The sequence below is a fragment of the Aricia agestis genome, chromosome 12 (assembly GCF_905147365.1).
Source record: "Aricia agestis chromosome 12, ilAriAges1.1, whole genome shotgun sequence".
Classification (NCBI taxonomy): domain Eukaryota; kingdom Metazoa; phylum Arthropoda; class Insecta; order Lepidoptera; family Lycaenidae; genus Aricia; species Aricia agestis.
In genome coordinates this window covers 1288943-1316493 of record NC_056417.1, presented here as the reverse complement: position 1 = coordinate 1316493, position 27551 = coordinate 1288943, and the positions used below count along the sequence as shown (strand labels likewise).

General features: G+C 37.5%; 1 protein-coding gene and 2 long non-coding RNA genes across 3 annotated transcripts; 1 reads left to right on the top strand and 2 right to left on the bottom strand.

The window, feature by feature from the left end:
• Window positions 1–14113, bottom strand: LOC121732451. Its single transcript, XR_006036378.1, has 3 exons — window positions 14003–14113; window positions 12219–12220; window positions 1–14 (listed from the first exon to the last, which is right to left on the bottom strand). It is a non-coding gene; the product is annotated as an uncharacterized LOC121732451 (long non-coding RNA).
• LOC121732449 (senecionine N-oxygenase-like) lies at window positions 4926–26549 on the top strand. Its single transcript, XM_042122326.1, has 9 exons — window positions 4926–5057; window positions 14243–14432; window positions 15384–15522; window positions 18271–18454; window positions 19164–19312; window positions 19801–19927; window positions 20600–20763; window positions 21785–21928; window positions 26232–26549. Coding segments are annotated over exons 1-9 (1290 nt in total). The 5' UTR covers window positions 4926–5056; the 3' UTR covers window positions 26424–26549.
• On the bottom strand, window positions 22273–27538 carry LOC121732450. The gene is made up of 3 exons (XR_006036377.1): window positions 27452–27538; window positions 26029–26032; window positions 22273–22283 (listed from the first exon to the last, which is right to left on the bottom strand). It is a non-coding gene; the product is annotated as an uncharacterized LOC121732450 (long non-coding RNA).
• Between the last annotated feature and the right edge of the window lie 13 nt (window positions 27539–27551).

Sequence of the window (27551 nt, the reverse complement as noted above, 5' to 3'; positions counted from 1 at the left end):
TCGTTTAAATTCAACTGCACCCGCTTTCCCTCTTAAATCAACAGAAGTCACTTATAAAGTTGCATCTTGCATCTTTCTCTATCACACAGTGCAATCTTTTATAACGTCATCCGCATTCCACGTATGACGTAATAATGTTGTCTGTTTACTACACGAAGCTAAAACAAAGTATAACTTCATGGTTTACTAGAAAATAGAAATGTAAACAAATACGACCGATGTTAGTGATAAGTGATAACTAACTTTTTTTAAGCTTGTTAATGTGGATAAGCTATCATCAAGCTATCTTAATAATCTAGAATCTAGGCCCTAACTGATATTACAATATTATACAATTTAGACGATTTATCTTATAAGCTTATCAACTAGATAGGAATCTATGAATGAAAAAAGATACACTTCTCTAATATAAAATTCTCGTGTCACGGTGTGCGTGGTTGAACTCCTCTGAAACGGCTCGACCGATTTTCGTGAATCTTAGCGAGCATATTATCGGCTAGGGTGGAGAATCGGACATCTACTTTTTATATTGATCAGTGCATTTGTTAAATAAATAATAGTAAATTATTGCAACTCGAAACTGACGGCGACCATTATTTGTGCGACGGGATAGCGATGGACGTTGCCATGGTGCCATTAGCCATACATGATACATGTGTTATGTGCTGATAGGTACATATTCAATAAAATAATATGGGTGAAATACTTTATACGGCAAAACAACGTTTGCCGGGACGGCATTATAATCTATATATTATATAAAACTCAAAGGTGACTGACTTACTGATTGACATAGTGATCTATCAACGCACAGCCTAAACCACTGGACGGATCGGGCTGAAATTTGGCATGCAGGTAGATGTTATGACGTAGGCATCCGCTAAGAAAGGATTTTGATAAATTCGAACCCCAAGGGGTTCAAATAGGGGATGAAAGTATAATAATACTTCTTAATGCGAGCGAAGCCGCGGGCAAAAGCTCGTATTATATAAATATCTGAGGTAATAATTTTATTAATTTAACATGACGTATTTCATTGAGATACAGCTAGGTAAATAATTTTGAGAAAGATGCAAATACCACGCAAATACTTCATGTATTTGCATCTTTCGCAAAATATTGGAATCAAATAAATAAATGAATAATATTCGTGTGGCGACGGTTGATCATATTTTGCATCAGATGCTCTTGGCCACCCTAAAAATATACACACAAACTTACACACGTAGAGAAAGAAGGACTAGGATCACAGAGACGCGAGAGGCTGATGATCATTAGTTGACATTATGTTTACTATGCATCTATGCATGCCAACGTAACTCACCTTCGGCCATTCATGCAAGTCGCTTCTGAGATTTCATCATACAGAGATAGATAACAAAATAAAATGTTAACTAGTTCACAAGAACTGTCTATTTTGCTAGTTAGTAATTTTCTAGTAGACATACGATATACGAAGCAAATATTGCTTTTACTGCTTATATCTCTAGACGAGCAATTCTTGTAAGGCCCACTTGCGCAGATCTGGGTTAAAGTTAACCCCGGATTAAACGTCATCTCTTTCGTAACATATTATATGAAGAATGTAAGAGACAACACACTATTTAACCCAGTATTACCTTTAACCTGGGTCTGTACAAGTGGACCTTAGTATAATTAATTGGAATCTCTGAATCGGCTCCAACGATTTTCATGAAATTTAGTATATAGAGGGTTTCGGGGGCGATAAATCGATCTAGCTAGAAATCATTTTTAGAAAATGTCATTTTATTCGTGGTTTATCGAATACCGAGCGAAGCTCGGTCAAATAGCTAGTTATTAAAAGTAACGGGTTGCTTGTGCGATCTAGACTATATTTAGAGGTCTCAGCTAGGGTGTAAACATCAAAGCATCGATAAGGTTAACTTCTAATTTCTATAGTGTCTATACTCTGTGGGCGGTGGTTATATTATCACAATGTTTGTTTCTCGAGCCTGTTTAAAAAAACCGGCCAAGTGCGAGTCGGACTCGCGCACCGAGGGTTCCGACAGCTTAAAGGTATTATAGACCTGAGTATTTGGTATGAATTTCAATTTAATACCTCTACGCGTTTATGAGGAAATGGGTAGTAAGTTTAAAATTATTAAAAAAATATATATTATGTGATGTAACTAAAAATTTATGGTTTTCGTAATTTTTCCTTTATCTATGCTATAAGACGTTGCTTCGTACCAAATTTCAAGATTCTGAGTTCACGGGAAGCACCCTGTAGGTTTTGATTCCCTTGCAAGTGTCGAAAATTTGCGGCATAAACGGCTGTATCTTTTGATTGCGTTGGCTTAGAAGTTTGATTTTTTTACAGCTTCAAGGGACAGTAGACCTGAGTAATTGATACAAATTTCAGCTTCATACCTCCACGCGTTCCTGAGAAAAAGGGTCTTGACAGACGGACGGACGGACAGACGGACAACAAAGTGATCCTATAAGGGTTCCGTTTTTTCCTTTTGAGGTACGGAACCCTAAAAATGTAGGAAATGTAGGAAAACTCGAAAAATTCAGTGATACTGGGAAAACCAAAATATAGTTCAAAAGTCAAGCTTCTGAGCAGTGCCGTAAATAGGGCGGTGCCACCGGTGCCCAGGCACAGGGCGTAGACTCTGGGGGACGCAAGAATGGAAAGACCAGCGGGGCTAAAATGGTCGCTTTGGTTTTCATATTATAATGAATAATAATATGATTCACTTTTTTAAAATGGCAAAATGCAAGTCTGCTTGCAAGTTGAAATTCATTAATTCGTACTAATTTGACATTTGTCAGTTTGACAGTTTTGACAATTCATTTGCTAAATTGATTGAGAGGAATTGCTATGTGACCATTTTAGTCCCGCTGGCAGGTCTCTTACTTTTTCAGTTTGCTCCTGATAAGTTCCCGCTGCGCCCCAGAGATGAACATATAACCTCCTTTTTGAAAGTCGGTTAAAAAACAAGGGTGCAACTATAGAAGCTGGCGCGGGACGCAAAAAAGGAGCTATTTACGGCACTACTTCTGTGCGTTATCACTTATCAGTTATCAATACTTATTATCATTGAGTTAGAGGTTAACTCTTACTAGCTCCGGTAGGAGTATAAGGGCCTGTTTCACCACTTCCTGATAAGTGCCGGATAAGCTATCCACCACTTAACTTGATAGATAGAGTATGGAGAATCTGTCAAAAAAGTTGTGGATAGCCTATCCGGCACTTGATCAGTCAGTGGTGAAACGGGCCCTAAGTGTTCTGTGCTTACTAGCCACTCTCCTCGTTTTGCTAACCCTTAAAAATATAATAAATGAGTTTTGGCGCAACGGAGTTACGGGCTGCGGGCGTAATATTATGTGGATTGATCTTCGATCACGTATATTAGTGGTCGAAGGGATTGATCTATTGATAGACAAACTGCATAGCACAGAGCGAGAGGGCGTTTGTTTATATCTCCGTCCTGCTCTGTCGCTAACGCAAGCGACCCTTTTGATTTCATCAGATTCGAACTTCGCTACTTTCGTAACCACAAATTTTAACATCATACTTTAAATAATTTATACAGTTAAGTTAAAGTTAATTTGACATTAATATTCATTATCAGGGCAAGAGTTAAAAAAAATGGTAGAGTAGATCTAGGGCGTGGGGAACTACGTACTTTGGACTATCAGAGAAGTTGATTCCTAGGCAGATGGGGGACCTACGTAGTTTAGTCGCGTTACGTCAAACCCACCGGACAGATCACAATCATTGAATTGGCATGATCTGACCGAATGACGTTGGTCTGTCAACTGCCTAGAATCAATTTCCTCGATGGTACCTGTCATTTCAGAAAAGATATTTGGCAGATCAAATATATTTTCTAACGTAGCAAACATGGACAGTAACATATCTGAGCGTGATCGTGGTGTAGACTATCACCGGCAGTGGTTTGTTAAATTAAAGCCTTCCTTTACTCGATAATCGGGTAAAGGATTGCTAAAGGAGTAGCTAGTTGAAAGCTGAAGTAGTCTACTAATGATACTAATCATCCTATCCTATCCTCAATAATTATCCTTGGTGCGAAAAACCTATATAAGATAGCAAAAAAAGATATGGGCGAATAGCCTATAGACGTGGGGCCGTCTATGGGCTATTCGCCCATATCCTTTTTTATTTATTACATAATAAAAAAATGATACTAATCACTTGGAGCCATTCTGAGTGTTTTTAAGCTTCGTTAGCTTAAATTCGACAATAGGGAATATTTTTCGAGAGTTCTTTGTTTTTTTTTTCTAGGTAAATCAGAAAATATTATAGTACTTATTTTGTTTACGAGCCGCGGTCGATCTCTCAAGTCAATGTCGAAAGATATCGGAGAAAGAAGACTATTAAAAGATAACAAATTAATTGTAGAGAAATTCCGTGCCCAGCTCCTACTCTACATGTATGCCGTGTTTGCTTGTTTGGTCCATGATGAACCAAATCAAACTATTACAAACGTGTGGAGAGGCATATTAAATGATTTTATTTGATGATGAATGATAATTGCCAATTATTGTGAACGTAGATTGTGAGTATGACACAGGTTTACAGTCTGAATGGTAATTCATCATGGACCAACGTTTTGAATATGCCCTGAACGCAGTGCTACGTCAAAAATTAATTTCATGTCAATCTGTTTAACTTAACTGTACTTAAATTTTAACTATTTTGTAAGTATAGAATAGTTAAAATTAACCGTAGTTAATTTAACTGTTTTATTTTTACTATTGTAGCTTATTTTACCCAAAATCGCCTTCTCTAGCAAAATATTTAAATTAATCACATGATCTACGAGTTGAAAGTATGCTGTATGGCCTATTTGCTGTAATGATAAGTATATCATAATATTATATATCTAGTAGAAAATCATTGATTACTCCACGGGAGTACATAAAGCGTCGCGGTGATCGGAGCCAATCATTTGCTATCAAACGTCACACTCCACCTCACCTCTGCAAGCCTGGTGTCAGTTCTGTGCAGTGCAGTGATTTTGTTTCGAGAAATTTTTGGAATTTTATTTTATTTTTATTTTTGACAAGTAAGTTTATAAATTAATTTTATTAATTCTGCACCCATAAAATAATGCACGAAATTTTTATTTTTATTGCAAATTAAAAATATGGCGGCAACAGAAACACACAATCTGTCTAGCTTTTCGGTTCGTGATACCTGGAGACAGACAGACCGACAGACATCGAAGTCTCAGTAATAAAAATTTGGTAAAAATCTATGTTTAACTAATATAAAGCCGAAGAGTTTGTTTGTTTGTTAGTACGCGCTAATCTCAGGAGCTACTACTGGTCTGATTTGAAAAATTATTTCAGTGTTTTTTTTTTTTTTTTTAGTGTTAGATAGTTCATTTATCGAGGAAGGCTATATAGGCTATAATAATTATAATTTATCACTCTAAGGGCCTGTTTCATCACTTCCTGATAAGTGCTAAATAGGCTATCCACCACCTAACTTCACAGATAGAATATGGAGAATCTGTCAAAAAAGTTGTGAATAACCTATCCGACACTTTATCAGGAAGTGGTGAAAAAGGCCCTAAGACTAAGGAACAAATAAACAGAGAAAAATGTGGAAAAAATCGGGAAAATTATTTTTTGAAAGGGCTTATCTCACGAACTACAGGAACAATTTTTATTAGAGATGTGCCGATCATGACTTTGGCCGACTAGCCGACTGGCCGATTAGTAAGCTGCAAAGAAGCCGACTAATCGGCCGACTAGTCGTTCAAGCCGATCATGGTTTCGGAAGTTTCCGTAACGCTTTTTTACTGCTGATTCGCTCACACACGCCGCCTGCGAATGTGTTGGATCGTGACATGATACTTATATTTCTTTACTAGCGAGTACGAGTAATTTCAGTAACACTTCATTTACCTAATTTTAAAATGTATAAGACTGGTTAAGTGTGATATTAACACATAAATAATCAAGGTTTTTCTTTAATGTAATTCCAATAAAAAAAAAAAAAAACTCCACAGCCGAACATATAAACTCCTCCTTTTTGGAAGTCGGTTAAAAAGGATAGTCGGCGCTTTTGCCGACTATTCGCCGACTAGTCGCCGACTACGAAAGTGGCCGGATAGTCGGCTTTACCGACTAGTCGGCGACTAGTCGGCACATCTCTAATTTTTTTGTTATTTGGCCTACGAATAATAAAACTAAGGAATCGTAACTCCCATAGTTTTAAATTTTGTTCCTTTTGATCTGTCATGTTACGTCAGCCTATATAGGATCCAATATATATGATCATTTGATCATATCTACATATTACATTATCATATTTCATTGATCCTATTTTACGTCATATGTGGTTTCAATAGCCAATGGAGAGCGCTAACGCTGACAGGTATTGACGTCAGGGTTACTAGATCTCAGAGAATTCGATTTGTCAAAAGACATCGTCATTTTTAATATGGCTTGCTTTTTGTTCTTTCAGCAAGATTATCCAAGTATATAATTAGAAAAATAGTTACATTACATTATTTGCAACATATTAACGAACAAGAAATTAAAAACTCTTTTTTATATTAAATAACTGGCAACACCTATTTCTATGACCGTATTGGATCCAATCTCTCGGCAAATGTCAAAAATCTATGATCAAGGAAGAAATGAATCATATGTCTATATTACATTATCCAATATCATTGACTCAATGATCTCGGATCCAATATAGTATATGATAATCTAATTTCCCCTAAGGTACACTTTTTTGACAAGTATTGTGGAGCATGTTTTTTGACGGAGTTACTTTTCCTTAGTTTTTATTATTCGTAGTATTTGGCACAGATAAAAAGTAGACCACGTGAAGGATCAAAGGCTGTTTTTTGTGGGCTAATTTGTCTGTAAAATTCCTAATTTACGCTGGCGAAGCCGCGTGGAACGTTTATTTAAACATAAATATTTTATTCTTGTGAATTTATGTTCCTTACTTCTGACCTTTTTTCAGAAATCTTGAAACATCTCAACTTTTTTTTATACTAAAATAATTGTTTTTTTCCGTTTAGCGCAGTTTTGGAATTGCATGTTCTAAAGTTCTAAAATGTATGTTGTTATTAAATCACAGTTAATGCATATTCAAATTATATATTGCAAAAGGGTTATTAGCCTATTGCCTAATATACCTCGTGTCGCTGCGTAGGTAGCAGATAATTAGAATATTTGAAAGGTAATTGGTTGACATAAATGAATATTTTAACGATATGCACCTGAATACTACCTACTCATAAGGAAAAAATAGCAAGTTGCATGACCTGAAAATGCATATTTTTTCTGTTCCGCGCAATAAATGCCCTTATTATAACTATGTTCAACTGAATTTGATATGGAACTAACAAGAATGAATCACGGTTCTACGTTATCAATTATTATCATCGTCTACCATACTACTGTCTACAACGATAATTAAGTGTTGCTTAATTATTGAGATCATTGAACTAAATATTTCGCGTGGTCTTATTTTGTTAATGAAGCGAATTAATTAAAACGAAGATAAAATAATAGATTACTACTTAGCACTAAAACTAGAGCTTTCAACACCTGACAAAAAGGGGGGATTTATAAGTTTGAAGTACATAATGTTATCTCGCTGTGGATCTGTTTGTCTGTCTCTGTGTGTATACAGTGTGTCTGAATTTGGCATCATAGCATCCAACTTTTCTATGGTAGTAACTCTTCGTAGGGAACTCTACATAGACTATTATTGATGTCTCCACTCTCCATATTTGTTCAAATTGCAATAGTGGCCATCTTTTTATGTCATTCGGGGTAAAATCCTCTCAAAATATCTGTAGACTCAATTTGCAGATTTTTTGCACTCGCATACTTGCCTAGTCTTCTGATATTATATTCAAAAGCATGGTGATTATATATCTTGCAACAGCAATGCTACAGAGTACTGGTATATTAGATCTATAAATTGTTTTATTGAAAGTTTTGATTGAAATCAGATATTTTACAATTTACGACGGACACTATACGAATTGCAAATGACAATCAATGGATCTTAATCTTCGTTCTTTCGTTCCCGTACTCCTCCGAAACGGCTTGACCGATTCTCATGAAATTTTGTGAGCATATTGAGTAGGTCTGAAAATCGGCCAACATCTATTTTTCATACCCCTAAGCTACGAATAATAAAAACTATAAGGAAAAGTAACTCCGTCAAAATACATGCTCCACAATACTTGTCAAAAAAGTGTACCTTAGGTACACATTTCAATACATTTTCAATATTTAGGTGACCTTGAGCGGTACTGGGCTGACATGTTACATGACAGATCAAAAGGAACCAACTTTAAAACGGTAATAGTATGGGAGTTACGATTCCTTAGTTTTTATTATTCGTAGCCCCTAAGTAATAAGGGTTTTTCACCCTTAATTTTTTTTTTAATTTTTGGAATTATTTATATGGCAAAACAACGTTTGCCGGGTCAGCTAGTAATTATCTAAAGGAGGGTTATGCTATAACATGGGTTCTCAAACTTATTTTGTCTACTGCCCACTTTGAGAACAAATTATGTTTTAACGCCCCCCATTGTTTCAATTTAAAATGCATCGACACAACCCCTCCATTTTTTTTCTGGGTCCTACATCGCCCTCCTTTAGACCTTCAGCGCCCACAAGGGGCCGTTATCGCCCACTTTGGGAAATACTATGTTATAATATTATAGCGTTTAACAAAACTAAGTGGTAATTACTAATTATTTACTTTTAAGGTGTGTATATGTAATATGACATGTGGCTCTTATTCACTTCACTGTAACTGTAAAAGTAGCAGCGCTGAAAGACTAGTATCATCCCGCATGTTTATGTGTGCTATCTCCCGGCATTGAACCTGCACTCGTCGTCACACGGACGTAACCTTTTATCGACTGGTATTTACTGCAATATTATTTAATATTGTTTATTTTTATAAGTAAATAAATTGAATGAATCAATAAAAAACTCTTAATTTTCCGGGGGGGAGGGAGGGGGGGGACCCCCGCGTATTTCTGGACAAGAAACAAATTAAGCTCACAAGATGTGAACTCATAACAGCATCATTAATAACAGTTATAATGACGTACTTGCACTGTGCGTCTCTTCTGAAAAGTATAATAATATTGGGGTACTTTGTTCAAATTTTGGGTATGCTGAGCAATGGAATCCATTTCACTGATGAAATGGATTCTAATTACCGGAATGTCTTATTGACAGTTCTTACTTCCTTAAACTGTTGTTAAACATAAGGGGTGATACTAAGGTCCACTTGCTCACATCCAGGTTAAAGTTAATACCAGGTTTTTTTTTTTTTTTTAATTATAAAATTGGGGCCGTCTATAGACTGTTCGTCCATATCCTTTTTTTGTTATTTTATTATTTAGATTTTTCGCACCAAGGATAATTGAAATAATATTATGAATTTTAATTAATTGTGGTCCATCACGCCATGGACACTTTTTTTTTTTTTTTATTTTATTTTTTTTATATATATATGTGTATATGTATATTTAATAGAATAGAGTATAATATGTTATACATATAATAAATCTATACTAATATTATAAATGCGAAAGTATCTCTGTCTGTCTGTCTGTCTGTCTGTCTGTCTGTCTGTCTGTCTGTCTCGCTTTCACGCCAAAACTACTGAACCGATTGCAATGAAATTTTGTACACAGTTATTCTAGAGTCTGAGAAAGGACATAGGCTACATTTTGATGTGGGAAAATATCTTATTTCCATGAAAATATCGATGAAAATTACTTCGCATTGCGCGTGGCCAGCGCTCATCCCGGGGGTCCTGGGTTCGAGTCCCGCAGGCGGAACAAAAAGTTTTCAATGTTCCTGGGTCTTGGATGTGTATTAAAATAATATTTCAAAAATCTTAAATATATTTTATGTATAATATTATAAAAAATCCAGAAATATATCGACGCGATGCAATGAACATTTTAGTTCTAATACGATTCAACAGATGGCGCTTTTTTTTACTTCGTTGTTACATAGAACTAATCATACTTATTAGTTATTATGTTTTTGTTTATAGTTTTTAATACGTTAGAATATTATGTTTAATAATATTATCACTTGCTATAATAATAATCAATCTATCTTATCTTATAGAACTCCTACTGCATTTCTAAGGAGTTCGAGTGTGTTGTGTTGGCCTATATTCCATCCAGAAAATATATCAATGCAATCAGCAATCAACATTTTAATTCTAATATATGAAAACAGATGGCGCTTTATTTTTTTACTTCATTATTATAACAGAACTAATCATACCTACTTTATTATAAGTATATTATTGTTTTTATTCATAACTAGCTGTTGCCCGCGACTTATAAATACTGCGAAATATACTGCGAAAGTATCTCTGTCTGTCTGTCTGTCTGTCTGCCTGTCTGTCTCGCTTTCACGCCAAAACTACTGAACCGATTGCAATGAAATTTTGTACACAGTTATTCTAGAGTCTGAGAAAGGACATAGGCTACATTTTGATGTGGGAAAATATCTTATTTCCATGAAAATATCGATGAAAATTACTTCGCATTGCGCGTGACCAGCGCTCATCCCGGGGGTCCTGGGTTCGAGTCCCGCAGGCGGAACAAAAAGTTTTTAATGTTCCTGAATCCTGGGTCTTGGATGTGTATTAAAATAATATTTCAAAAATCTTAAATATATTTTATGTGTAATATTATAAAAAATCCAGAAATATATCGACGCGATGCAATGAACATTTTAGTTCTAATACGATTCAACAGATGGCGCTTTTTTTTACTTCGTTGTAACATAGAACTAATCATACTTTTTAGTTGTTATGTTTTTGTTTATAGTTTTTAATACGTTAGAATATTATGTTTAATAATGTTATCACTTGCTATAATAATAATCAATCTATCTTATCTTATAGAACTCCTACTGCATTTCTAAGGAGTTCGAGTGTGTTGTGTTGGCCTATATTCCATCCAGAAAATATATCAATGCAATCAGCAATCAACATTTTAATTCTAATATATGAAAACAGATGGCGCTTTATTTTTTTACTTCATTATTATAACAGAACTAATCATACCTACTTTATTATATATTATTGTTTTTATTCATAACTAGCTGTTGCCCGCGACTTCGTCCGCGTGGACTTTAGTTTATAGCGCGCGGTGTCAACAAAATTTGTGTCAAATTTAAAAACTTTTTAAAACCCTGGTAAGTGGTACCCCTCTTAGGGCCGCGCAGCACGCTACACTGGAATGGCAGCGCTGAAAGTGCTTGCCTCGCCGCTGCCATTCCGGTGTAGCGCGGCCCTTAAGAGGATACAACAGCGGCTAGAGAAATGAAAAAAAAGTACGTGTAATATCTATAGCTGTCTCCCTTACCTCAAGCCTATATCGCAGAACGCGATAGAGACAACTGCAGAAAATCCAGAAAATCAACGATTCGTTGTCCCCTGATTCCTTCTCCAAAACTTAACCGATTTAAGTACTTTTTTCATTAAAGATTAAAAAAAGGCTTGAGCTGTGTTCCTATGTTTTGCTTTTTTTGTATTATCTAGCCAAATCTGTTTTCTGGACGTTTGAACACAGTGGAAAATCTGGCCATTTTTTGGGTTTTTGAACGTTCATATCTTATTTAATAATTAAATTATGAAAAAAAAAAAAAAAAAACATAGGGACATTGTATTAGTGGCCGTAGATATATAGATAGAATATAACTCTACTAGCATTATCTAGGGAGGAAACAGGGGACAACGTTTGTATGGAAAAAAGGGCGGTGTGGAATCCTCTTAATTAATCAAAATACCCAAAAACAGCTGTGCAGTGTGCACATAATCTGTACTAATATTATGAATGCGAAAGTATCTCTGTCTGTCAGTCTCGCTTTCACGCCAAACGCCAAAACTACCGAACCGATTGTAATGAAATTTTGTATACTGATAGTCTAAAGCCTGAGAAAGGACATGGGCTACTTTTTTACTGGAAAAAGGGTTGTAAGGGTCGTAAATTTGTTCAAAAAATTCATAATAGATGGCGCCGTGCGTCTTCTACATCGCGCTGACGCTTGCTCAAAAGTCTTTCTATAAGAGGTGGTATCATCTTACATTTAAGTCTCGATTTTTTTCGATTGTTATATCTATTCTACGGTATTAAATAACTCAGTACTTTATCTGTGCAGGCAGTGACGTAACCTTAATACCAAATTTCACCAACGACTGTTAAAGTTAATGCTCGAATTAGTATCACGTTAGCTGTTTCGTTTTTCATATGAATGAAAGAGAAGACAGGATATTTTAACAAGCTGTTAACACTAACAGACGTTGGTGAAATTGGGGCTAAGCCTATCAATGATAAATAGTTTATGGGTAAAGTTGTGTAATTGGGGGGCTAAATAAGCTTTAAAATTTGGCATAATATATAAAGTTTAACATACAAAAATGAAGTACTTATTGTTTGCACACTGCACAGCTGTATTGATTTAATGGGTACCAGGGTTTTTTTATAAAAGCTTTTGACACCAATTTTGTTGACATCGCGCGCTATAAACTGAAGTCCACGCGGACGAAGTCGCGGGCAACAGCTAGTAAATATATACATTTATTGTTTTATAAATTGCATAATAATAATATTAATGTTTTGAACGGTGAGGTCCCAGTCGGTGTGGCGGCCAGTAGATCCGACATTTTCCGATTTCCTTAGATTTTATGCTGCTCCACCCTTTGCCTTTAGATGTTGTGACATTGGCTTGGTGGAGAGGGGTCACTCAAGCTGGGTGGAGTTTCTAGGTTGTTAAAAAGACATCGTTCTGTGTCGAATCTACCCGCCATGTGGCTTAGGACTTTATCGTTCCTGTCTTTTATAGCCATTTTTATATTATAATCTCTTATGTGTTCGGTTGACACCTCCGTGGCTCTTTTTATGAAGCTTGCCACAGCGTCTCCATCAGTGTCAGTGTAATAGACACAGGTGTTAGTGTGCCGGGATATGGCTACAACTGCATGAGGAACGCTGTCATGGATTGCCAGCTTTCGGGACTTGGTCTGTATGATGATCACCGAGGGACTCGTTAATCCCTGAGCTTCATGGATTGTGAGGACGCGAGAGTCCGTTCCCAATCCATAGCCTGTATTAGTGAGGGCTGCTTTCTCCTCTTGTGTGTGGACAAGATACAGGGTATTTAGATTGGTTTTAGGTATTCTCGCTCCTGAATACTTCATTAGCTTTAGCATTAGCATTAGTTAATACCAGGTTAAATAGTGTGTTGTCTCTTACATTCTTCATATATTTTACGAAAGAGATAACGTTTAATCCGGGGTTAACTTTAACCCAGATCTGCGTAAGTGGGCCTAGAGACATAAAGGGTGATCCGTGATAATAAAGTGACACAGGGGAGATGACAGTATGATGTAAGGTGTCAACAAACAGGTTGTTTACCAGACATGACCTAGGCAGCTCATGCCCTAATGATAACAACTAGAACTGATCAAGGAAGTAACATGCTCACTTATATGGCAACTAGAACCTAATAAAGTCACTAGGCCTTAAGTCCATTTCCTATAACCATTAAGTAGTGTTTATTCATTAAGTATGTAGAATTTTTATTATGTCTAGCAATAGACGTTTTATATTAATTTGGTAGGTATGGACTATGCATCGAAGTAAAAACCGCCGAATCAAAAGTATAATATAACATTTTGATATCCTGTCATCTTATGCAGCCTCTTATCTTCTGTAGGCTCAAACCAATAAGTTACAAACGTATAGATGAGCATTTTTAATTGTCCATAATTGACTTCGATTGCGCTATAGACAGCTTCGCAATCATGGTAACTATCATTGGGCCAACGTGGAGATCTGCCTTGAAATGAAAACTAAATGAAAATATCCAAGACGAAAGTCTATAGTAGCTTTCCTACCTTGATGCTTTTTAACCGACTATTTCACCACCAAAGACCACTGTCGCCTTAAATCATTGATGCTTTTTAGGTTTTAACCACCTAAGGCTGCGTTTCCACCAGAGATGTGTTGCGAGGAATGTGTTTTTATGATCCAATAGCATCACCGCACTGAGCGATGTCACGGCAAGCTCACGTCAATGAAGCGATTCTATTGGTTCTCAACAAGTTCTCAAAAATACATAGTGGAAACGCAGTCTAAATGCCTGAGTAGCCTTTTGTCCTGTATTTTTTCTACCATCAAATCCCCCAAACTAATCATGTTCTCCTGGTCACCTACAGTGCGCGTATGCGTGGTCGGCGCGGGCGCGGCGGGTTTGTGCGCGGCCCGCCATCTGCTCTGTGAGCCTGGAGTCACCGTGGACGTGCTGGAACAATCCGCACAGGTGGGAGGCACCTGGGTGTACACAGAGACGGTGGGATACGACGACTTCGGGTTACCGATACACACCAGCATGTATAAGAGTTTGAGGTGAGGATTATGTAACTGTGAGAGACATTTAATATTTGTGGACAAATGCAGTGTCTCAACGCTCAATAGCTGAAGTGACATTTTCAAGATGACGGTAAAAGTAGAAGTTAGAACTAACGCCGCCAACTTGAAAAGTCGCGACTTCTCGGCCAAAATGTCCTTAAAGCCTAAAGGATTGTTTTAAATTGCCTTTACGTTTAGCAAAAATGTTTTTGTCTTCAATTTGTTTACGGAATTATAACGTCAATTTACGTGTTGATGATATCAAAAACAATTTATTAATTTGCGCAAACAATTTGTTTATTGTTAAAACAATTATTATTGATTTAATAAGACGGCTAAGCTGTTTTCCTAGTGCTATTGGTGTCAGGGGTTATCAGGGCAGCAGTAACGTATAGAAGATGTATTTGTTGTTTATTGGTACTGTTCCAGAACCAATCGATTGTGACGTTAAGTTTATTATCAAACGCGATTGGAAAAAAACTTCTACATTTTTTCCAAACCAAAAATATACCTAATCAGAAGAAAATGCGGCTTTTTCAGATTGGGCCATGATCAATGTACAAGCGCTTACGAACTTATGTCCAGTGTTGAGGCATATTTGTCTTTTAATTGCCCATGATCAAATTGGAGTAGGGCCTTCTGCCTTTTCTCAACTTTGCAAAGACATTTTGGCAACATTATAGCGAATATAGCCTTTTTAACAAAATAATAAGTAAGTTTTCGTTTGTGCATTATTTGAAATGTGACGATTCTTTAGATTCGAATCGATAGACACTTTTTTCTGATCGCTGGGTTTGTGCGCTACAAGCCCAACGAAACATTCATACACACATCCATGACAATAATTACTATATCTACATACTTCCTTCTGGTTTCACTGAATTTAGGTTAACAAAAGTCGGTTAAAGCAGATTGTTTTTTAAACATAATGAATTATTTCAATTCCAGAACAAATCTCCCCAAAGAGATCATGGGTTTTCCTGACTTCCCGATCCCGGAGTCGGACAAGTCGTACCTCCCAGCAAAGGACATGCTCGCCTTCCTCCAGCTGTATGCCGACAAGCATGACGTCACGCCGCATATCAAAGTGAGTAGCTCTTAAACATCCCTCAACTTAGTACGCAGCAGCATCAAGGCTGTACAACACCATTAATTGTAACTTATAGTATTGCCCGGAGGCTTTGAAGAAGTTTCAGGGCCTGTTTCACCACTTCCTGATAAGTGACGAATGGGCTATCTACCAATTAACTTTACAGATCAAATATGGAGAATCTGTCAAAAAAGTTGTGAATAGTCTATTCGGCACTTTATCAAAAAGTGGTGAAACAGGCCCTAATGTGCAATAGGATAGCACGTGTAAATTAATAATATCTAAAAAATATCTTTAAAAATTGCTAGAGACTAGACATTTGTATTACATAATCGTCACTCCATCTTGTCCATCCTATGATTTTTTTCCTTGAATTACATTTTATAGTCTTCAGATTAATCGGATCATTAAGAACAGTCAATTGGATTGGATAAACTATAAAGTAGAGATTATATAATTTCGTTTTAATACTTTCCTTCTTATTTACTACTAGCTGTTGCCCGCGACTTCGTCCGCGTGGACTTCAGTTTATAGCGCGCGATGTCAACAAAATTGGTGTCAAAAGCTTTTATAAAAAAACCCTGGTACCCCTTAAATCAAAACAGCTGTGCAGTGTGCACATAATATTTCATTTTTTAAAATTAAAATTTATATATTACAAATTTTAAAGCTTATTTAGCCCCCCAATTACACAACTTTACCCATAAACTATTTATCATTGATAGGTTTAAGGTTACGTCACTGTATATAATATAAAGTACTGACTTATTAAATAACGTATTATGAAATAACAATTGAAAAAAAAATTAAACTGTAATATATGATGATACCACCTCTTATAGAAAGATGTTGGGCAAGCGTTAGCGCGATGTAAGAGACGCACGGCGCCATCTAGTATGAATTTTGGGAACTAACTTAATTTCAACAAATTTTTGTATTTTCACCACCTTACAACCCTTTTTCCAGTAAAAAAAAGTAGCCTATGTCCTTTCTCAGGCTTTAGACTATCTGTATACAAAATTTCATTACAATCGGTTCGGTAGTTTTGGCGTGAAAGCGAGACAGACAGACAGACAGAGATACTTTCGCATTTATAATATTAGTATAGAAGTATAGAGTATAGATTTAGAGTGCGAGTTTCTTACGCCGGTTCTTCTCGCCGGGTTAGTTCCCGAACCGGTGGTTTTTTTTCACTTTTGTATGGGGAAACTCGTAACGCTCGCGCCCTTGTCCATACAAAAGTGAAAAAAAAATTTCGTCTTTCAGCGCTGCTACTTTCACAGTGAACTCTCTACAAGGAACACGTACATACCCTAAAGTATTATCACTTATTTTTGTTACACACTGTATAAACCGCACAGATTGTTCAATAAACCACTTCAGTTCACCACAGTAAATCGAGTTTTACTCTTTACTCCTCCGACCTCTAGTGAACTCTTAGAGAGACCAACCGGTCCCCTAAAGTATTTTATCCTTAATTTTCCGGGTCGCTTCACATTTTCGATAATCTCTCCTTATTTTGCTGTACCGTGTAGCGGTTAACGAGTGCATTTACAACATTGTTAACTTGTTTACGAATATTTATCATGTGCATACTATGATCATACAACGTGGAATGGCGTGATTTACTTGTCAATGAATAAAAAACTTTGCACTGTGTGGACTTGATTTAGGCTGCTTTCCATTGAAGCCGAGCGGAGCTTAGCAGTGCCGATTTGACCAATCACCACGCTCGAAATCTTCGCTGTCATTCCGCTGGAATAACACGATTGGTCAATTCGGGCACCGCTAAGCTCCGCTCCGCTCTGCTCCGCTTCAGTGGAAACGCAGGCTGCTCGATAAATGTTGAATAATATGTGAAATTAGTACTGAAAGTTTAACAGAACCAGAAACTAATTCTGAGTTTTGTCCTTTATAATTCTATGGTGTATTACCTCAAAGATACATAGGAAAAGATAGTAACCAATCAGAATAAGAGTTGGCCAGTAAGCAAAAATCAAGCCAATCAGCGTTAAGAATGTGCAATGTTACTAAGGCAACTCTCGTTTTCCCAAAAAACCTAATTTTTTTAGGATAATTGAAAAATGTTATCACCATTATCTAATTATCCGTGTTTTCGAAAAATCCCTAGAATTTTCGCGAAAATTTGATTTATCAAATCATCCTACGACATATATAGTCACATTGGTCTGCATTTGAGGATGTTAACTGGCAAAGTTACATATTGTGTGTTTTAGTATTTTTATCACCACAGTTTAAGTTAATTACTGTCTACTTACTAGGCAAAACTGTCATTTCTTTCACGCTTGAGGGTCAATAATTAAGGCCGCAATGCGAGTTGCGACCCGTAGATGCATATTTTTTAAATTTGTTCTAATTTGACAGACTTCAATTGCGTGAGAAGACTTGCAAATCTATCAAATCCATACTTTAGAAATGCATCTAGTCAGATCTAGAAGGTCGCGTTGCGGTCTGAATTGACCCAGGTTACATTGGTTGCAGTTGGTTATAATTTCACACAGTCATAACTCGTACCGACCTATTCAAGCCGAATGACCGTACACTTTGTTTTTTCCCGATTTCGAAGCGGATTCGGACATAGTGCGAAACTGTTAAAAGACACCATCTTTAATTCAATACATTGTTATTATTTACTATCCGGGGTCCTAAATTTTGATATCTTCTAAGTTATATTCAACGCGTTTTATTTACTACCGTGACTAACCAAATTTTCCACATTTCCAGTTCCGTCACCACGTCCAGCTGATCATCCCCAAGCCGGTCCCTAGTGGGGAGGTGTGGGAGGTGACGTACAAGAGTCTGGAGACCGGAGTCCTGGAGACCAGGGAATACGACTACGTGTTCGTCTGCAACGGTCATTATAACACGCCGTTCATACCGAATATACCAGGGCTGAAGGAGTTTCAAGGTAGTTTGACGCATGATATTGCAATGTTGTGTGGACTACGTTGGGCTATGAATTATAATGGACTTAGCCCGGCCGCACATTGTCCAAATTCTGATCAGAAACAGTTCAATTTCGCCGGACCGCCACCCCACACACTATCCGAAATATCCTTCCGGCGAGTTCGAGCTCACTCGGCTCAGTACAAAATGTAAGAGACAGCGCGGACGTTCAACTGTTTCTGATCAGAAATTTCGGACAATGTGCGGCTGGGCTAAAACAAGTGGTTAATAATGTGTAAAATTGTAGAGTAGATATGATTGCTGTAGGAGTTAGGACGTAGGTAGTATCGCAATCCATGATGGTTCGATGTGGAGAGAGAAAAACGTTGTTTCCAAGTTTAGTTATGTCTTAGAACAATACGTCATGCTGATCACTTGATTGTCTGACAAGAAAAACATCATGACATGGTCGATGGACATGTAAAAAGTCCATATCAGCTGATCTCTCGCCGGTGTCGGTCTTTCGTCTCAACTCCCAGTTGGTTACGTAGACTGCTCTTGTATAGACTGCGTTGACTCTAGAGCTCTGTACAATAATTACAGCTACATACCTCGCAAGTTTCAATAAAAAGAGCCACCGTCACTGAACGCGGCGTGAGGCCATATTACTCAATTTCCTTACATATGACATTTATTTACGACAAAACTCCTCAACATCTATGTTCCCCCAGGCGACGTGATGCACAGCCACGACTACCGCGTGCCCGAGGTGTTCGCTGGCAAACGCGTGCTGGTGGTGGGCGCCGGCCCCTCCGGCATGGACATCGCGCTGGAGATTACCGCCGTCACGCCCAGGGTCGTGCTGTCGCATCATCTCCAGGTACTGCTACTGTAATTAGTTGCGCTATTGGATTTGAAGGGAAAATATTCGATCCAGCCTAAGCAATCGTGCAGAAGTAGACTCTTCTTCGTTATAAACAATTAGGTACTTTTAATGCCAAGGGTATGTCCGTTCTGAGAATGCACGCCATAGGTGAGCACAGCCGCGCATTAATGGAACGGCAGCTTAGAGGATTTAATTACCAGCGTAATACAAAACAATCATTCCGGCCGGCTTCCATCCAAACCATGAACAGTACTATTATCTATTCTGTGTCATGAAGCTAAATGATCCAAACGGAATCAAAGAAATTGATTCATAATCAGTTGACGGACCACCGTCATTTGGTCGAACAAATCAATTCAATGTTAGTAATTGTAATCCGTTGGCTGGCATCTGCCTATTAAAAACTGATCTTATAGGTTAGGTTTGATGAGATATTTTGTTGATTTTAGTAGTCAGTTATCTAATATACCTATCACCTCCAGGAAACCCCCCGGACGGTGTTCCCGGACAACCTGGTGCAGCGGCCCGACGTGGAGAGGCTTGAGGGAGGGCGCGCCTACTTCCGCGATGGCACAGAAGAGGAGATCGATGTCGTGTTCCTGTGCACTGGTGAGGGCATTTTACTTCCTAATGTCTACTCTAGCTAAAGTACGACAAGGCTTTAAATGAACGTGGGCGGGGCCTCCGCTGGTAAAGGAGAACTGTCAAAAATTGGAGATTTTGTACGATGGCACCGTTAGTTCCTTTTTTCGCCACGTTCATTTAAAGCCCTGTCGAGCTCTATTAGATAATGCCCGCAATTTCTTTTATTGAGCAGGAACCGGGTCATATTCTCGAAATTCAAATCTTTGGAAATCGGTTCAGTGATTTAAGGTAAACAATCAACAGACAGACAGTGTCAGACACACACTCACAATTTATAATAGGAGTATGACAAATAGAAACTCCATTCTTCGAAAAAGTCGGTTTTGGAACTCATTTCGCCAGACTTGTCAGTCATTCGTCTGGCAAAGAACACACTGAATTTTGATCTTGACATTATTATGACCAACCGTATTATAGTGCTTCAAATTATATTAACTTTTAAACTTTGTGTCATGATTTCTTATTATGCTCCATTGTGAGCAATTTTAGATGTGTTAAATGTTGATGTGTGTTTCCAACACTTTACTTCAGCTCATCCATACAATCAAAGAATAACAAAGATTTTTGACATGAATATACTCTCCACATATAGACACTCCGAAAATATTAAAGAGATTTTTGTAATTCTCTCTCCAGGTTACCTGTACAACTTCCCGTTCCTGCACCCATCCTGCGGGATCTCCGTCCAGGACAACTGCGTGGAGCCGCTGTACAAGCACCTCGTGAACATCCGACACCCCACCATGTGCTTCATCGGCGTGCCATACTACGTCTGCGCGTTCGCCATGTTCGACCTCCAGGTGGGTTATGTTTGCCTAGTCACTCGGAGTTCTACTTCAATAGCAGCTATGCTTGCAAAACATAAAATATTGGTGACGATGACTCTTATATGAAGACCGTACGTAGTACCGTCTCATGTGGACGTTCTAAAAGTGTTAACTTTGTTAACCTATTTAGAAATAAATATTTTGAATTTTTTTGATTGGTGCTCTATTTGTAAATATCCGTCACAAGCTGTTTCCGAATAAATAAGGACACGAAATAGGAAACGTTAAAATAAAAGGCTAGAAAGAGTTTGATATGTTCCGACTTTCGTGACGTCTTTTTCAACCATATTATTTTTTATTTATTTATTTATTTAAATTGATACACCAACAACTTATTGCTGCAAAATTACATCATTTCTTTACAAGTATACCACTTATTCTAAAACAAAAGTTAATTACAGGTGTACACAGCATTTACAATTAATATAGTTCTCCGTGCATTTATCAGGATACCTATTATATGTAATAGCAAAACATTATTTTAATTGATTAATATTAAATACAAAATTACATTAATAGCATTTACAATTAATTAAATTATAGTTTGTTAAAAGTATTATTTTTACACGTCAACATAACAAAATTAAGGAAATGTCAATAGAATTTAGTTATTACTTAAAATCATTAAATAATAATATATATTAAAATGTCCTTAAATTTAATTATAATGAAAAGATTATCACGCGCATTTAGGGGAAATGTCAAGAATTAAGAATTAAAATACAATGTGAACTAAAACTTAAACCTAAACAATACACGATAAATTAAATTAATATTAATATATGTCAATTACTCATTAATCATTATATTATTATCCTTAATTAATATTACTCGCTATAATTCTCAGAGTTCGATAGTCCGTCAATAATTCAAGAAACTTGTGTTAATAACTTAACCAACTTCTTGCTAAATCATGTAAACATTGAGTTTCACTTTACAGTGAAACATAATATAGGATAATGTAGCCTGTAACTAAAATGATTGTAATTTTCAGGTGCGATACTACGTGCGATCCATGAACGGAACTTTCAAGCTGCCGAGTGAAGTGGAAATGATAGAACATTGGGAGAGCGAGAAGCAGGAACGAGCGGCGCGCGGCTATTCGCGGCGACAGGCGCACATGATGGGACCTGACCAGGTATGTACCAGGGACACAGGAAAGGGATAGAGATAGAGAGTCAGAAACAGGAGAGAGAATAGTGCTTGCGGAAACTGACGTACTGCTGCAGTACGTCAGTCTCCGCAAGATCAGAGCCCTGCAGCAGGGCTCTGACCAGGTATGTACCAGGGATACAGGATAGGGATAGAGACAGAAGAGAAACATGAGCGGCTACTCATGGCGACTGACGTACATGCAGGGCCCTGAGAAAGTATATCAGAAACATTGTGGATTAGTTAGAGACAGTTTGTATGGTGACCGATACAAGAGAGCAGCAGGGTGATGTCATGTGAATCTTGCGAAAAAATGCAAATAGGCGAAAATTTTACTATGTCTGCTGCCAATAACCTGTTGCACTAACATTACCGACGCAAGATGATCACCCTGCGGTTCTCAACTGCTTTTGGCGACATGTGCATGATGTCGACATGTCCGGATCCAACTTCCAAGGATCAGGCGCAAACCAGGGTACAGAATAGGTAGAGTAATTCCAAAATTTCAGGTAGAGTAGATCCAAAGTTTAGCACAAAACAGAAGGTTCGTAAGGATGACGATTAAAAACGTCATCCTTACGACTTCCTCCTTTATAAATATGCTTAGCGAAATCGCTAACACTCACTAGGGTGCATACTACGAGTCCCTATCTACCGAGAGCGGAGCGTCCGCCCTGCCGCCAGTCTTCACCTCCATCCACAACCACAGCAGTGACAAGTTCCTCCACAGCCTGCAGAACTACCGCAACGATATTTACAAGGTGGTGGATGACCACCAGTTCATATGCTACTCCTGTTAAAATAAAAACTACAGAAAATAACCGCCTTTTGGAAGTCCAGTTCATATGCTACTCCTGTAAGAATTACAACGGAAATACCAAAAATACAAAAAACCGCCTTTGTAAGTCCGGAAAAATATAATAACTTTCGACATCGTCCATAAGATGAGCTGCTATAAGAAAACTGTTACCGCTTAAACAAAGAAATATCTTGAAACTACATCACAATCGATTTAGAATTCAGATGGCCCCGGCAAAATGAAAGATTGGAGAAAATCCATAAAAATCAGTGCATGACTTGAAGTATGAGAGAATTTGAATAGGCAATAATATAAGTAAGATAAAGTCTACGAGAATACTACAAAATTAGAGGAAACTACAGAATTATGTCATAACACAAATGGTTAGACTAAAGAATGGTAGAGCACGATCTCGAATGATAACGGATTTGATGTGAGCACAAGTGATATCTGCTGTAGACCAAAATATTTCTCAGATTTAACAAGCCATCAATAAGGACATAAGATCAACTGCAGAATTTTTGTCGCTAAGAAAACTTTTAGACTTTGGTCTCTACCGTTTTTACTCTTTTTATTTCTTCAAGGCGCTAGGTTCGTAAACGTGATCCATAGAGCTAAATGATAATTGAAAAGGATCAGGGGAAAATCAAAAAAGTTGTTTTTATTATAAACGCATTTTATTTTGTATTTTTATTTTATTATTAAACATGTGTATTGAAAGAAATTCTTTTACTACCAGACTTTAATTTGACTAATAAGCTTAATAATTACACTTTTCTCATATACCTTAACATTTAAGAAACTTGTAAGTAATATTATATTCTACATAGGCACTCGTAATATTTAATTGGGGTTTTCACTGCTTTTCATGAAAACTGCAAATATTTTCATATTTAATGCGCAGAGGGTTTTGGAGCCTAAAAACAATCTACCTAGTTCTTATGCCATAGAAACCTAGCATTTTGTAATTCATGTTTGTGTAATTTCATTTAATTTTTCATACCAAACATATCTTGGTCACTTGTTTATTATTCGCTAAGGTCTACAATAGGGCATTATTACACGCCAGCTATAACTAATGAGACGATAAACTTATCAGAGGTTACCGGGCGACCAATATACATCACAATAATTGCCTTATTGGACTTAATAACATCAAATACTATCGCTCTCAATTCATTATTGAATTGGGTCTATTAGTTTAGATAGTATACAGTTGCTAAGGACTTTACTACAATTTACAAAATTACTAGTACTACCCTCTGGTTTTCTTACACCTTGGTCACCAAAAATTTTTACCCCTTTTTTGGTAAAACTTGGGCTGGGCCATCTTTTACCAAAAAGGTGGAAAAATTTGTGCGTGCGAGTTTGTTACGCCCGCGCTGGTTCTTCTCGCCGGGTTGGTTCCCGAACCTGCGCGGTGGTAGCCACTAGCCAGTAGGCCTCATGTAGACGATCTAAAATTAGTGTCAACTTATTAAGAATTTAAAATTTTGATTTTACATTATAATTCTTAAGGTATTATTTAATGTGAATTGTAACTGGCAAACTATCTATATATATTTAAAACTCAAAGGTGACTGACTGATTGACATAGTGATCTATCAACGCACAGCCCAAACCACTGGACGGATCTGGCTGAAATTTGGCATGCAGGTAGATGTTATGACGTAGGCATCCGCTAAGAAAGGATTTTGATAAATTCCAACCCCAAGGGATTAAAATAGGGAATGAAAGTTTGTATATAATAATACTTCTTAACGCGAGCGAAGCCGCGGGCAAAAGCTCGTTAAAATATAAATTCTTCTGAAAATACGGGCACTTTATGGCGCGCTTAGACGCGCGCGTATTCAGCTGTATAGCGTTTGGAAAAACCTCGGGCAGAATCAGCGCGCGAACATCTGAAACTTTTTCTCCTTCGCTTCAAGGTCCACCTTCATAGGTACATGACCTTTACAAATGTTTTGGCGCGTGGATGACTTTGACAGGACAACTATCTCTCGCTTGACATTGTTCTGATTTTGCCACGCGCCAAAACAGTCAGGGGCCATACCACGAAACAGTTTAGAGACTCAAACAATCGAACGAGAATGCCGCATCCTACTCTAACAAACGTGAAATGACGTTGTTAGAGCAGGACGCGGCACATTCTCAATCGATTGTTTGAGTCTCTAAACGGTTTCATACTTAGGCCTACAGGTCTATACTCCGTGTGTTTCCTCCGTGGACTTTTCCAAAAAGTTTCGGAGAAAGTACTTATATTAGTTTATAATAATTAATTATTAATTACTAGCTGTTGCCTATAGGCAAGGAAGCCCATTGATCGAGGAAGGCTATTATAGGCTTCCTCGATCAATGGGCTATCCAACAGTAAAAGAATTTTTCAAATCGAACCAGTAGTTCCTGAGATTAGCGCGTTCAAACAAACAAACAAACAAACTCTGCAGAATTATAATATTAGTATAGATTTATGGTACTCGTACAGTCAAATAAAACAACAAACATAAATAATATTTATTAACAATTAATAATTATTATTAGCACAATAATAATTGTTACCAGGATAACATAACATCGCAGGAGCTCTCGTTATCGTGTAGCGCGCTGGCAGCGACTCGATACTAGCGAATGATATTGTCAACTGGCAGCGCGCGGTGGGACATTTATTTATATCCTCGTATTATTATCAATAATATATTATTTATAAGGACTCTGATATATAAGATTTATTATGGACACGGCCTTCTGCTCTATTTACGGCTTATTTACTTAGTTCAACCTCGCTACGTATTTATAGCCACTTTTTGCTATATAGTCTTTAGTTGGGTTCAGTTGGCAAGTAGAGTTGAAATGGTTTTAATTTGTAACCAGATGACGCCCGCAACTCCGTTGCGCCGAAATTCGTTTATCGCGCGGGAACCGTACATTTTTCCGGGATAAAAAGTATCCTATTTTCTTTATCGGGGGACTCAAAGTACCTTCATGTCAAACAGCAAAAGCAGGTGTTCTGATGACTCCACTGCAAAATTGGCACCTAACTTAATATTACTACTTATTTACGATGATTAAATTAATAATTTCAGACAGTTTATACGTTCCAGCCATGCTTCGGCACGAATGGGCCGGCTCGACCGGAGAAATACCACGTTCTCCACCGTAAAACCGGCGTGAAACAGCGCTTGCGCTGAGTGAGTGAGTGAGTTTACCGGAGGCCCAATCCCCTACCTTATTCCCTTCCCTTCGCTACCCTCCCCTATTACCCTATTCCCTCTTAAAAGGCTGGCAACGCACCTGTAGCTCTTCTGATGCTGCGAGTGTCCATGGGCGACGGAAGTTGCTTTCCATCAGGTGACCCGCTTGCTCGTTTGCCCCCTTATTTCATTAAAAAAAAAACATTTTATAAAAATTTAGTTTATGAAAAAATTAGATACTTCCCGATGCATTAATATTCCGATTTCTGAAGTCTAATTATTTCTACCTTTCTTTACAGGAGCGTTACTACGCGTCCCTGGCATCCGAAGCCAACACCAAGAACCTCCCGTCAGTGATCACCAAGATCCGTGAAGAGAGCTCCATCAGGTTCCTCCACAACCTGCAGCATTACAGACAGGACAAGTACAAGATCATAGACGATGATACCTACGAGATAATAAGTAATGGCAAACGGGAGATACTTTGTTGACCGTACTAGGAGAACATGATAGGATAGGTAGTTTATTTAGATTAAGGTTATTCAGGGTAAGGGACACAGGGTAAGATGGTCGCTTTGGAGAATCATATTATAGTTCTTTTTTTTTTATCGCAAAATGCAAGTCTGCTTGCAATTCATGTGACATGTCTAGTAAGTAGTAATTCTTACTAATTTGACATTTACAGGAATTGCTAAATGTGACCATTTTAGCCCCGCAGGTAATTCAAGTGTTTTGTTACCAAGTAGGTACCATTAATAAGGAGGGATTAGAAGCAACCAAAGCAACTCACATTTCTAGTACCAAGAAATATTTTTGATACGATTATTTTAGTTACTTACCTTGATGTAACTATAATAAATTGATCCTAGTAGCATAACTGACCTTCAAAAAAATTGAATACTTCAGGGCAAAATTATAGAACAGAAAATATACTCATTTTCATTAGTTCTTTTTAGCTGGCAAATACACTTGATGTAGATTGTAGAATCTTGAATCCGTAGACCGCACATACCCTGTGTCTGAATTAACCCTAATTATTATTATGTAGTTGAATAAGGTAGAGCGAAGCTGGAGGCAGAATGCTTAATGGCTTCTCAAATTAAGTGGCACAGAAATCAGAAACGTAGCGTGCCTTGTCGGGGCCCCGTATAAAAAATATTAGGGGGCCCTAAGGTATGGTTGCCTTTTTTAACTTTCAAAAATGGTGTTATTAATAATTTTGCTCACGTTGGGGCTCCCCGTGGCCCGGGGGCCACGTACGTACGTACGTACGATACGGCATATACGGCGGTAGCTACGCCACTGACAGAAATAAAGCGTTTCAACATTCGGTCATCAGCCTCGCAGTAAGAATATTAGCTCAATTAGTTTTAAGTAAGGCTATTTTGTGGCTATGATTTTATACTTAAATTGTTAACACAAAATTGTTAACATGTTAACAGAATCTGATGGCAAAAAGTGAGAAAATAAATTGACTCTAGTAGTACCGGGGTAATTGGAATAAAACATTTTGATCCACTGAGGTAGTAAGTACTACGTACTAGAGCAGCTATTGCGAACAAAAAACATGTCGCACTTGAGGCATGAGCGGGGTGGCAGGCGGGGCGGTGATCAGTACC